We start from the raw sequence: 13,184 nt of genomic DNA on the forward strand, positions 1-13,184 counted from the left end.
AAATTTTATGAAAACAACAGCGATAACAATTCTCAATTAAAATTTACTCTTTTTTTTTTTTTTTTTTCCTAAATTGTTTTTTAGCTGTTAAAAAAAGTGCCAAACTGTTATTTCAATATAATCCGATTTTCTTTATAATCCAAATGATATTTCTTTTTATTATTACTCATTAAAATTTTATCGATCAAATAATCAATTAGTACTTGAATCAATTATCTAATCACTTTAGCAATCAAATAATTAATTAGTAATTCAATCAATTATCCGATTACTTTATCAATCAAGTAATCAATTAGTAATTGAATTAATTACTTTATCATCAAATAATCAATTAGTATTTAAATCAATTATCTGATTACTTTATCAATCAAGCAATCAATTAGTAATTGAATTAATTGCTTAATTACTTTATCAATCAAATAATCAATTAGTAGCTTATCTAATTATTTCGATTAAAAATAGCCTAATTACTCATATATACATATATAAATATGCGTATAGATATATATATATATATATAACATCATAATTGTCATCATTCAACCCTTATCCTTTTCGGTAATTAATTAAAATGCATCAAATAATTAATTAGTTGGTTAATTAATTAATTAATATGTGTTAAACTAATTTTCGTTCATTTCCATCGTTGATTTCACTTGCACCACACACTAATTTGATAATTTTATCACATTTGGTTGAGGCACTTTTATCATAAAATAATTTTCTATGCACTGCTTTGCTTCATTTATGATATCATAATTCTATTTTTGTTTTCTTCTCCTTTTTTTTTCTTTTTTTTTTCTTTGAAATTTAAAAGAACAATGAAAAAAAAAAAAAAAATTAGCCTTGATTTTTTTTTTCTTTTCCCATTATATTATCAGTTTGATTTTTTTTTTTTTGTTGAAGTAAAATAATTTGATGCGCATTTTTTGATTGTTTACATTTATTTCAAACAATTTAATTTCTGGATTGATTGATATCAAAAAAAAACAAAAACAAAAACAAAAAAAATAATAATAATTTGGCTTGGCTTTATTATTTCAGGTAATTGAGACCAATTGGAGTTATTTGTTAAAGAAGTTGCTATTTGAAATATTTTGAAAAGTATATGCAAATTATTTTTAAATCGTAAAAATGAAATATTTTGTTTTAATTAGTTTAAAAATTTTAATTCTAAAAAATTTTTTGCAAATTTCAAAATTTTTTGATTTATTCAAATAGCAAAGAAAAATTAAAGTTTTAACGCATGCTTCTTGGCGCAAGATGCAATAGATTTTCATTTAGATTACTGTTCCTTTTTTTTTTTTTTTGCTAGTTTTAAACTTTTTATCATTCCGGATGAGGGCACTTTTTCCGGATAGCACATCAATTTCACTTATTTGCAGCATGCATAGCACATAGCAAGCATTAATTGAACGCACAGTTTTAGATAGACAAGAAAAAAAAAACAAAAGAGAATTTATACCATATTGTAGTGATTGAGATTTCCTGTTCCGGTTTATAAGAAAAAAACATTCCGGTATTTCATTCATAGCCGATTCTTCCTGAATTTTTCAATTTACAATCAAAAAAAAAAAAAAAAAAAAGGGCAAAAGCAAAAGAATATGTACTGTTCAGGGCAAATTTTTTCCTTTTGGAATTCAATTCTCTGAACTAAAAGAAAATTTTACGTATTTTATTTTCTCTCTACAAAATTGTTTTTGAAAATCTTTGCAAGACTACACTTTAAATTTTCAAATGTCATACGAAATGTGAAAGCTTTACTTGAATTCTTTTTCCGGAAATATTCCCGGTTTAGCATGCAAATTGGACTCGATTTTATTTTTTTACTGTTTTGGAATATTAAAAAAGGTGAAGTGCGTTATGTGTGAAGAAAAAAATGGTATACAGTTTGATACATTTCATGAAATAATTTTGAAAAACTTTTAAACTATTCTTTCATTCTTGCAATTTCAAAAATTTATGCAACTATTTTTAAAACAGTTTAAAGTTTAAAATTACGAAGATTAAAGAACAGTTTAAAAATCAAAAGTATGATTGATGAGAGGAAAAAAAAAAAAAAGAAAACCATTCAAAATTAATAAAAAAATTGTTTTAAAAGACTGCTTCCTTTTTTCTCGAATTTAACCTTTTTTTTTTTTTATAAAACACAATGCTTAGAATTTTGATCGTAAGTTTTACTAAATTTTTATAAATTTCATTCAAATTTTAAATTGTGTGATAAATAATTTGTCCATTATACATTATCAGTGATAATGTTGATAATAGCTTCTTTAATAATCATTCCTATCGTGAATGAACTAGAATTGCGCTTCAAATAAGCAATTCGAGAAGCAAATGAAATCGTATATGTACATGCATAACATGTAATGTCGATCGGACAAAATGAATAAAAATTCACAACCTAAATTGTAAATATTTGCTAAAAAATTTTAGATGCTTTAAAATCTTAAAAAGTTTTAAAACTTAAAATTAAATTATTTTCGAATCATACAATTTAGGCAAAAAAAAAAAAAAAAAACATCTATTTTATATCAAATTATCTGATTACTAATATCAGTATGATAATTAATAATAGATAATAATTTAAGACAAATGATTATTTAAAGCTCCGATCGACAACCAATTTTTTTTTTTTTCTTCTTTTTTTTGTCACTTTTATTTCTGTTTTTGGAAATAATATCATTCCGGAAAATTCATTCAGTAATGCAAATTCCGGAAAATTCATTCAGTAATGCAAATTCTCTTCAATTTGTCACACTGTAAATTGTCTGTCTGTCCGTCTGTCTGTCTGTGTGTGTGTGTACGCATGAAGTAATTAGATTAAAAAATATTTCCATTATCTATGTATTACATTGAAAAAAAAAAATCTATGAAAAAGAGAGATCTTTTAGCTGTTTAGCTTTATTATTGTTAATTAATTAATTAATTAATCAAGAAAATAAATGGTGCGGAATAAATAAATATTTCATATTTATGTGTGTTACACATTTTTTCATACAAAAAATACATGGAGCAAGAAGATATTATTCAGTTATTTTTATTATTAATTAGTTAATTAATTAATTGAACTTTATAACTGATAATGGAAAAGGAAAAAAAAAAGGAGAGAAAGAGAAAAAAAAATAGATTGAATTATGAATTTTCATCCCTGATATATCCTATAAAATAATTCATTGATTAGAAGAAGCAGTTTGGAATTGAAATTTTCCCCATAGTATTAGCATTATAGTATCATTACTCTTTGATTATATTATATGAGAAAAAAGTCTTTGCAGTTTGTTTTTATTCAAAATATAATCGATTGAATTATTTCTTAAGTGACATCTGTGGAATACTTTATAAGAAAATAAAGAAAAAAAAAAATGATGAAGATTTGAAAACTCAAAATTTAATAATAATAGAAAAAAAGTTCGAGTGATTTATCCAAGTTTCATATCTACTTGTAGCATAAAATGCGTAGTCAGGAGTTGAAAATCTAGAATCAAAATTAGAAAGTTGATCGGTTCTCTGAAGTATTTCTGAAATCATTTTAATTTTTAAAATTATTTTTAAAATTTATTGGCATATTCATCAACATTTCCATAATTTCAATGCGACAAATTCAGTTTAATTTATTTATGTTTAAAGCAAAATAAAAATAATTTTAAAAATTTAATTTGCAATCATTAGAAATGAGTGAAGGAAAAGGAATGAAATAGAAAGAAAAAAAAAAAAAGAATTATAAACAAATTGATTGAATCAAAAGGAAATTTTTCATTCTTCTGATTTTATGACAATCACTAAGCTAAAGTCTAACTTTTGTTAATTTATTTCTGAAGATACAAATCAACAATAAAAAATGATCAAAATTCCATATTGTCTTTTTCATTATAAATAATTAATCAAAATTAAATAACAAAAAACATCATACATAAAATTAAATTAAATAAAAATAAAATAAAAAAATAAGGTAATTACTGTAATGTACGAAATAGACTTTTATATAGTTACTAAATTGCAGAGAAGACATCAAGTATAATCGAAATAAACAAACTTCAAAAAGTTTACAATGCAAATCAAAATGCATACAATATTTTTAATTTTGATGGGAAAAAAAGCTAGAATTGGTTAAAATATCACTTATTCATGTGAAATTTTAAATTAAATGAATTATAATTTTTAGTTCAAATGAAATCTAATAGCGAAAAATGGTCTAATTGAAATAAACCTTTTATTAATTGCACTCATCGTGTCATCAATATTTTAATTCTCCGTATATGGTGTTATCATCTATTTGCTAATGTAACAAAAAGAGAAAAAAAAAAATGAAAATGATCAAATGGTCCGTGAACTTTCACCCTGAATTTTTATCATAGCTTTAAGTGTTAGAAAAAAACAAAAAACAAAAAACAAAACAACAAAATAATCTATGTTTTAGCTATAGATTATAAATATAATTGATGTCATTTACGTAATAATTGATACGTGTTACTCACGTGAATACTATTGTCCGTACTGGATGAAGAATTAATCCTGTCTATGCAAAGATGAAATATTTCAGAAAATATATGCGAGCTTCTGTATACCTAAGTATAATTTACATTATTCAGCAATATGCTATCAGTTTATGGATTAACTGAATCCCTCAAATACCGCGAAGTCTCGAAGATTTCGTAGTCTGTATATCATCTGAGTCTCTCAAACACCGTGAAGTTTCGAGGACTTCGTGGTGTACGGACTACTGAATCTCTCAAACACCGCGAAACCTCCGAGACCCCTCAGTCCCATGAACTTCTGCTGTCGTTCACTCCTGCATTACATTGCACCGGCCAACGGTGAAATACCGTTACCGGTCATTCACCAGTGTTTCTATTAGTGGGCACCGATAATCATATCGCGGTGGCTTCTTTTCAAGTTCGGGAAAGTGACAATGCGTGATGGTTGTTACGTGTAACGTGGCTATAGTATTAGTGCTTTTTCAGAAATAGAACTGAAGAAAAAAGAGGTATCTTCTTTTATGTATTATAATATTTGATGCAAAGGTACTGTTAAACATTCACGTCGTTTTTTTTTTCCTGTAAGTTAACGAAAAAAAGAAAAGAACAGAAGTTTACTTTTTATTTGGTGTTTTTCACTACTGATAGTTTTATGTGTAACTTAATAGTTTACCCAAAAATATTGTCCGACATTTGCTTTGCTTTTTTTTTCCTTTGCATAATTTTACAATATTTATTCTTCGATTTGTTAATGTTATCAAAATAGTTCGATTGATTAAGCTAGTTACGTGATTTGAAAAAAAAAAAAACTAGGTTTTATCAAATATCTGACTGATCAGGTGCTTATTACTTAATTGAATGAAAGGAAAAAGAGGATTTAAAGGATAAATTTTGTAGTTTGTTAATGTCTAATTGCAGGTTGTGGTTTAAGAAAGACGTATTTTGAAGGGATACTATTGATAGCTTGAATAATCTGATGCACAAATAATGATGGTTTTAAGGCATCGAAAAGTAAATAGTCATGAATTGGATGTTAATAATCATGATTGTGTGAATTTGTCTGTGGCTGAATGTAAGTTTAATCTTTCGATTTTCTTTTTTTTTCTATATTTTAAAAATTTAGAAAACTAGGTTAATGGTATTCAATCTTTTTTTTTTTTTTTGCTCGAGAATGTATACTTGGACTTTTCCTATGAATTTTTGGCACTATTCCTTATGAATTTTGAAGTGAAGTGATAATATGACTTATGATATTCTTCATTTAATTTTTTCATAGGTTATTGTACTGAATTTTCGGTCTGTCTTACGTAAAGTTTTATCAGTAACTGCTACTAACAAGGTGTAATTTATTATTATTGTAACCTTATGAAGGAATTAGCTCTTTTAGTTAATTTTATATGATTATTCTTATTTCAAACGATAATGATTTGTTCTTTGCAGACCAAATTATCGAAGCTCCAGACTGGGATAATGGTAATGCTTATGATATGAAGAGAGATTTGGGAAAAACGATGACTCGAAGATTATTCCATTGGGGTCCACTGGCAGTGATTTGCATAACATTAACTGTATGTTCCAATCACTGTTTGTGCAATGATTCATGAAGATTTATAAAATTTTAACCTACTGTTTTGTTGTTACCTTTCAATTTTTCGATTCTTTAAATTTTGAATTGTTCTAGTTTCTAATTTTTGCCTCAATTACGCACAATATGTATTTAAACTCATAACTCGAATTTTTCTTTTAGATTGGAACTGCTACAACATATGTGCATTTGCAGTGGTGGCCTTTAACAACAATAACTTCATTCTTGCATCTCTCACTTTTCCTACTATTCAATTATCTAACTCTAATTAATCTTAGCAGATCATCATTCTTTGGTCCAGGATATGCTCCATATAATTGGAAACCACCGAGAAAGGTATGTATCATTTTTAGTACAATTTGTCATGTTATTCACAATCGTAGATATCCAGTGAACAGATTAAAGAAAACAGCTTTGATTGGTGGAATTATATGTTAACTTCTTTTGAGGTATGAGCACAGCTGTCATCCTGTAATTAGTGCTAAATAGGATTGTTTATGGATAACTTTTATTTTTGACTGTGGAAGAATAAAAATTTCAAGAATTCATAGTTTTAGGAGGATGAAGATCGATTACAATATTGCCGCATATGTGATGGCTTTAAGATGCCTCGTTCTCATCACTGCTCAAAATGTGGTCGCTGCGTTTGTAAAATGGATCATCATTGCCGTATGTTTTTTGATTGTTTTGAAAAGAAATTGGATTTATTGCGCTTATAAAACTTAGGGGACGCATCTTGAAGGAGGAGTAGGCTGCATTCAAAATTTTATCAACTTTAATTATACTTAAAAAGAAAAAACATTCCCAATAGGGCTCACCTAATCATCATGCTCCTCTATTTCTCTTTAGTTATATTAAGATAACGAAACTAAAAGCTAAACAGTAATTTAAATTGTTTGATCAGATTCAGTATTTATTTTGCTAGATGATGTTTATCTGTCAGTTTTTCAACTTTCCTTTTTATTTCACATATTATACTTTTAGCATGGATAAATAACTGTGTTGGATATCGAAATCATGCACTATTTGTACGTTTTCTTGCCTCAGCAATATTTGGTTGCATTCATGCTGCTATAATTCTATCTTTTGCTTTATATCGCTTTTTATTTCGGGTAATTTTTGTTTTCATTTTTTTTTTTTACATATCTGCTATTTGCGCAAGTAATTTATCCTTCTCTCTTTTTGTTGTTATTCGTTTTGCATAATGTAGTTATCTAATATCCATGCGTAATTGTAGTTACCCATGTTGTGGTTTTGCTGCTTTTTTGTTTCCACAAATATAATTCGCAAAAAAAAAGAAAATTTTTGATAATCAGAAAGCACTCTATTGTGATAAGTTACGTTCAGCTAATATTGATTAGCATTTATTTGCTTGTGGTGAGATATTATTCATGATATTGATGTTTTCTGAGCTATTCATTTTGTGTATTCTTGATTTTTTTTTCCTTTTTTTTTGAACATTTTCCAGTTTTTTTGCTTTTATAATTAGAGTCTTTAAGAATGCATGAATTCTATGATTTTTGATTGAAAGTTATTGTTAACAGGTCTTCCTAGTTTATTGGTGACCTCTATTTAGAAGAAGTATGCTGTTTATGAAATATATTTTTATCGGTCGACTGAAAGTTTCGAAATTAATCCTTTGCTAAACTTATTTATATTCACAATTTCAGGTGTGGTATTACAATTATGGTGGTAGCAATGAAATGATTATTTTATCATTATATTCATTTATTTTTGTTATATTTGCATTTGGTCTTACATTAGGTGTCATAATTTCAGTCGGTTTTTTATTAGGTATACAGATTCGAGGTATAATTCGGAATCGTACTGGTATTGAAGATTATATCGGTAATAATTGTTGAAACGATTTCAAACAACTCTTTACTAATATTTAATTTTTTTCTGAAATTGTTAAATGAGAAATTATTATAAGATGTATTAATACACATCAATTGCAGACGAGTTAACTTCTGAGTGAAATATATAGTATAAAATTTTTAAATGTTAACATCAAATAATTATGGCATTCATACTTGTTGCAGTTGATAAAGCAAACGCACGTGAACGAAATGCTGCATTTATCTATCCGTACGATTTGGGTTGGCGACGTAATATTTCTGATGTGTTATTAACATGGGATGGTATGCCAAAAGGAAATGGAATTTGGTGGCCTGTTATACATCCAACTACACAGTTTACACTTTCGGTTCGTTATTTTAAAGCAGAAAATTTTTTTTTTTGAACTAATTATAAATATAAAATCGAAAATGATTTAGGAAAACTGTTTGAATATAGCCCATTTTCTTTATGTTTTATAGGAATAAATTATTCTAGGTGGTCTTTGTCATTTTTCTAATAATAAAAGTTGGGTTACGTTTTTCCTAAATATATGTTACTTTTTTTTTTCAAAGGATCTTGTATTCGTTATTTTTTTTTTTTGCTAAGAATTTCTTTCATATAACTACCATAACTATAATTCCACTTCAGTTTTTGCTGAAAACAAAAAATTCAGTCAATAGAATTTTTCTGGTACATCTCAGAACACTTTTACGTATTAGTGCCTTTCTAAATCAACGCTTCAAGCTTACTATCTTGAATTTTTTCAGTCCAAGATGATATTAAATCTAATTAATTCCTCTAAAGAAGTAAAATAACATCAAGTAAATATTTGAATAAAATTATCAAGTGAATATTTGAATATGTAGTATTAAATATCTGAAGCTGATTAGGAGAAATTTGTTTCTCCATAACCATTGCGTCTGCATAGAAAAAGGAAGAAAAATTGATATTAAAAAGAATTGTGCTCTATTAAAGTTTCTAGACTTTAGAAAATTATTTCGAATTCTATCACAAATTCCAAAGGAGTTGAAAAAAAAAAAAAAAAAAAAGAAAAGAAAGAAAGAAATAAATAAAATCTGTAAACATTTTTACTTCAGTTTTTACCAAATATTTTCTGACATTGTTTGGACGAGGTTTATTTTCTTTTAAATGTTACTGTTATGCAAAATAATTATGAAAAGAAAATGAATTTTTCCTAAACCGTATTAGCAAATATTTTGTATAAACTGAAGTAAAAATTATCCCTCATCCTGATATGTAAAAAGAAAATTTCAAGTCCCTGTTTATTCTCAAAACTCAGTAGACAGTTAAGATTGGCGACATATTCATACATGCATTATTTAATATTTGCTATGTTGCGATGATTAAGGCATTGACTCAATGTCCTTCATTCTTCTTTTGAAGTATGCCTCTCACTTCTATCACAGCAAAGCTTTTAATTCGAGCCATTTAAGAGATTATTATTGTTATTATTCACAGTTTGGTTGATTTAGTAGTGGCGGTGATGGCGGTGCATCCTTTAGTTGTCAAATGACACACACATACGGAGACACTTATGCATAAACAAATGGATTCATCAATTTATCTAAAAGAAATGACATTTTTGGCTTAGCTCATTTTGATTATTAATTGCTTCATTTAGAGAATTTATTTTTTTAAACAAAAAGAAAAGAGATGGTTTTCTTTCATTTTATACTAAAGTTATAATATTAAAGTTATATTAAATGTTGCATGCAAATTACTTCTTATTGTCAAAGATTCTTGCATAATTCGTTCAAAGATAAGTACCATAATAATTTTGAAAGTAAACTAATTTATGATTATTCATTTTTATTACTAATTCTAATGGTATTTTTGATATTTGAACTTTTTTTTTTTTCGGATAACAAAATTTGCTGTTTTTTTTTACCATATTTGAACAAAATATTTTGAGGAAGAGCAGTTGTTGCAAAAGAAATACAAACGAGATAATGCTCATAAAGTTGAAATTATACGGGAATTCCCGGGTGGTTATTGTACATCTTTTAAATTTGGTATTTCTGTTTGGTTTTGTCAACCATGGTCAGACGAAATACGACAAATGGTTAGGGTGAGTTTTCATTTTTATTAAAGTTATCTAATTGTAAGTTATTGTTCATTCTCCACTTGCAATTTAATTTACAACACATGAAAATTTTGAATTCCAGAATCAAATTTTTGTTTGTGAATTAAGATTTGATCATAAACTTTTCCTGCTATAAGAAAGATTTTTAAGATTGGCGAAATTTGGATGGTAACTCGAGTCCGTAAACATTGGTTTTATGGTGCTTTACTGGATGGGCAGAAAGCTACGGAACAGGAAAAAGAAAAAATTATAATTAGAGGATGGTTTCCGCGAGTATGCGCTCGAAGATTATGATAAAAAATTAGAAATAATAATCTTTTTCTGCTTGAATTTCAAACCTTTTGAAAATTTTCGTTGTTATTTCATCGACAACATTCTTAATATTGTTGGAAAGGAGAAGTTGGACTATAAATCTGCAATATTTCATTTATTTACTTTAAATTTAATACTGATCAACCAGTATATCGTTGTATTTATGCTGGCAAATTTTTTCAAAGATTAGCAAAGCTTTTTTTGTTTGATTTTGGTGTATAATACTACTTTTAAAAAGAAATTAAATATATGGATGGTTCAAAATCTGCTCTCTCAAATTCTGAAATATTTTACTGCTGTTTAACATATTATAAATATATGAAAATTATTAAAGATTCGAAATCTCTCTAATGCAGATTATCTTTTTTTTTTTTTTCTCAGAAAGAAAAAAAAAAGAAATCTGAGATATGATCTTAATTAATGTTATTTATGATACTATTTTCTAGAATTTTCTGCAGCAGTATCAATCATTCTTTTTGCTAATAGATAATAAATGCTATTGTTGAATACTATTATCAGCATTTTCATTTAAAATTGTTAACATTATGTGCTAAATAGATTTTGGCAAATTTTTGTAAATCATGAACACATCATTTAGGCATTTTTATAAGTTGTGTATTGCCAATTGATATTGATTGGTGATTTTTTTGATATTATTTTTGGTCTTTTTCTCTGTTATTTATAAATTTTGTTTTCAATATTTTTGTGATATTTATATTTTGGATTTGTATAATTAGTAAAGCATACAATTTGACAAATGTTGTAGATTATAATGTGTGTTTGGCACAGATGACGAAGTTTATGAGTAATCTGAAGAAGATATTTTGAAAATGTAAGATTTGATGAAATAATTATGATGATCGTATCCTGTGATGATTGATACTGTAGGATGGATTACTGTATGTAAATTAGCGCTTCCTCTTTGAATTTATAGTTTTGTGTTTGCTGGAAGAGAATTTTTTATAGTTTCAATTTTAGTGCATGTATATTAACAAATGGATAATGCTTGGATACGGTAATGTTAATTGGTATTGATTTAATTTCATTTTTGCTATTATTTCTTTGTTATAAGTTTTTAAAATTAACTCCAGAGTTGCAGAAATTAGGAGTGAATGTATTCTGTAAGATAATTTATCAGATTTATTTATTGAGGAATAAAATTGTTAATCAGTTTCCTTAAGTATATGAGTTAGTGATATGATAAAATGGATTAATTGATGAGATCAGTATGTTTCTCATAAATAAATTTTAATCTAAAAATAAAAAAGAAAGCAATGAATGGAATAAATTTAGTTGCAAGCTAAAATTTTGGAAACATATGAGAAATTTCTGTTAATTATTAATTTTTTTTTTATTAGGATATATGTTGAATATTACTGCTGAAAGTTATACTTTTCCTGAAAATTATATTTTTCCTGAAAACTAAAATTATACTCAAATTGCAACATTTTATACGATTATATCTCCGATAGAATTATATCATAGAAAATTTCAATTCAATTTAACATTTCCATATAGTGACTGGACATTACTGATTTAATCAAATAATAAGAACATATATTTGTAGTTCAAAGTTATTGCTGGATGAAAAGTTGAAATACTTTTAATAAATTGAATGCATTCATGGTATTGTTCAATGATTTTGATTTTCCGGAAGAGATTGAACCAAGAAATTTGTTAAAGTATATAAACTTTATAAAATTCATAGAATGTTTAATTTAAAATGAGGATAAAATAAAAATTAGCTTCCATCTTTCGATGAATCATTGTAATATTTTATGAAACGATGATGTCATCATCCGGTAAATTATAATTGACAATTTTCATTCATTCATATTCATTTGTTTTTCCGATTCTTCTCATTGCGATAAAAAAAGAAAAGGAAAACACGAATCATCGATGGTATACGGTATTGATTATAGGTTATGATAAAAAAAAGAATTCAATTTTCATGCTGAAAATATTAAATGAGGATGAGAAATTTGAAAAGAATTTAAAGATATGATCAATAAAATTAAAATTCATCAATTTCACATATTATGTAAATTATTTAGAAATTGATATAATCTAGAATGGAATTTTTTAAATTCATGATATAGATTTCAAACACATAAAAGTGCGCTCTTACGGAATTTTTCTCAAATAGTTATGACTAACAGAGAATCATGAAGTAATGATAGATCGATAATCGATATGTTGATTATATTTTAAACGTAAGTAAATATCCTTAAGCATTGATTAAGCATTAATCATTATTGATTAGCTAACATAGTATTACTCATTCTATAAAGATCACAGTTTAGTGAAGATGTTCTTCTCAAAGGATGAAAAAAATCTTTGTATTTTATTAGCTGGAAATATGAATCATAGAAATAGAAAGGTCAACTTAATCAGTTAGATGAAATCATTATGTAAATATCGAACTTTCCGATAATTACGATGAAGGTAATTAAGAACTTAAAAAGAATGATAGAGATTTGAAAGAAAAAGAAAAGAAATTGCAAAAAAATAAAGTTAGAAAAAAGATTTCTGATTTATTTTTGATGAATTTCAGTATAATTAGTATAATGATTTTTCTTATTTTTAACTTAATATTATGGTAAATGATTCAGTAAAAACAAAATTTGCAAATGAAAATGTTATTTGATAGATCAATAAATTTACTTAATGCTTAAAAACTCAAATTATAATTAGCAAAGTTTTAGTTTTTCTCTTTACATAAATCTATTTATTTATTTACTTATTTATTCATCCATTTAAATATGTACAATTGCAACATAATAAAATTTCTTCCTTCAAAAAACTATTTTCATTTTAAAATTTAAACTAAGATCTTAATTAATGAATGAATTATTGAATTATCAAT

General features: G+C 25.8%; 1 protein-coding gene across 1 annotated transcript; it reads left to right on the forward strand.

Moving 5' to 3' along the window:
- Positions 1-5,465: 5,465 nt before the first annotated feature.
- Positions 5,466-10,300, forward strand: Bma-dhhc-6 (DHHC zinc finger domain containing protein; the record flags this gene model as incomplete). The annotated part of the gene is made up of 9 exons (XM_043076168.1): positions 5,466-5,550; positions 5,919-6,046; positions 6,226-6,399; positions 6,621-6,732; positions 7,048-7,175; positions 7,734-7,911; positions 8,106-8,269; positions 9,836-9,991; positions 10,157-10,300. 9 exons carry the CDS (start codon positions 5,466-5,468, stop codon positions 10,298-10,300), a joined length of 1,269 nt encoding a protein of 422 aa, XP_042932102.1.
- Between the last annotated feature and the right edge of the window lie 2,884 nt (positions 10,301-13,184).

This window comes from Brugia malayi (genome assembly GCF_000002995.4).
Source record: "Brugia malayi strain FR3 genome assembly, contig: Bm_v4_Chr1_scaffold_001, whole genome shotgun sequence".
NCBI classification, from domain to species: Eukaryota; Metazoa; Nematoda; class Chromadorea; order Rhabditida; family Onchocercidae; genus Brugia; species Brugia malayi.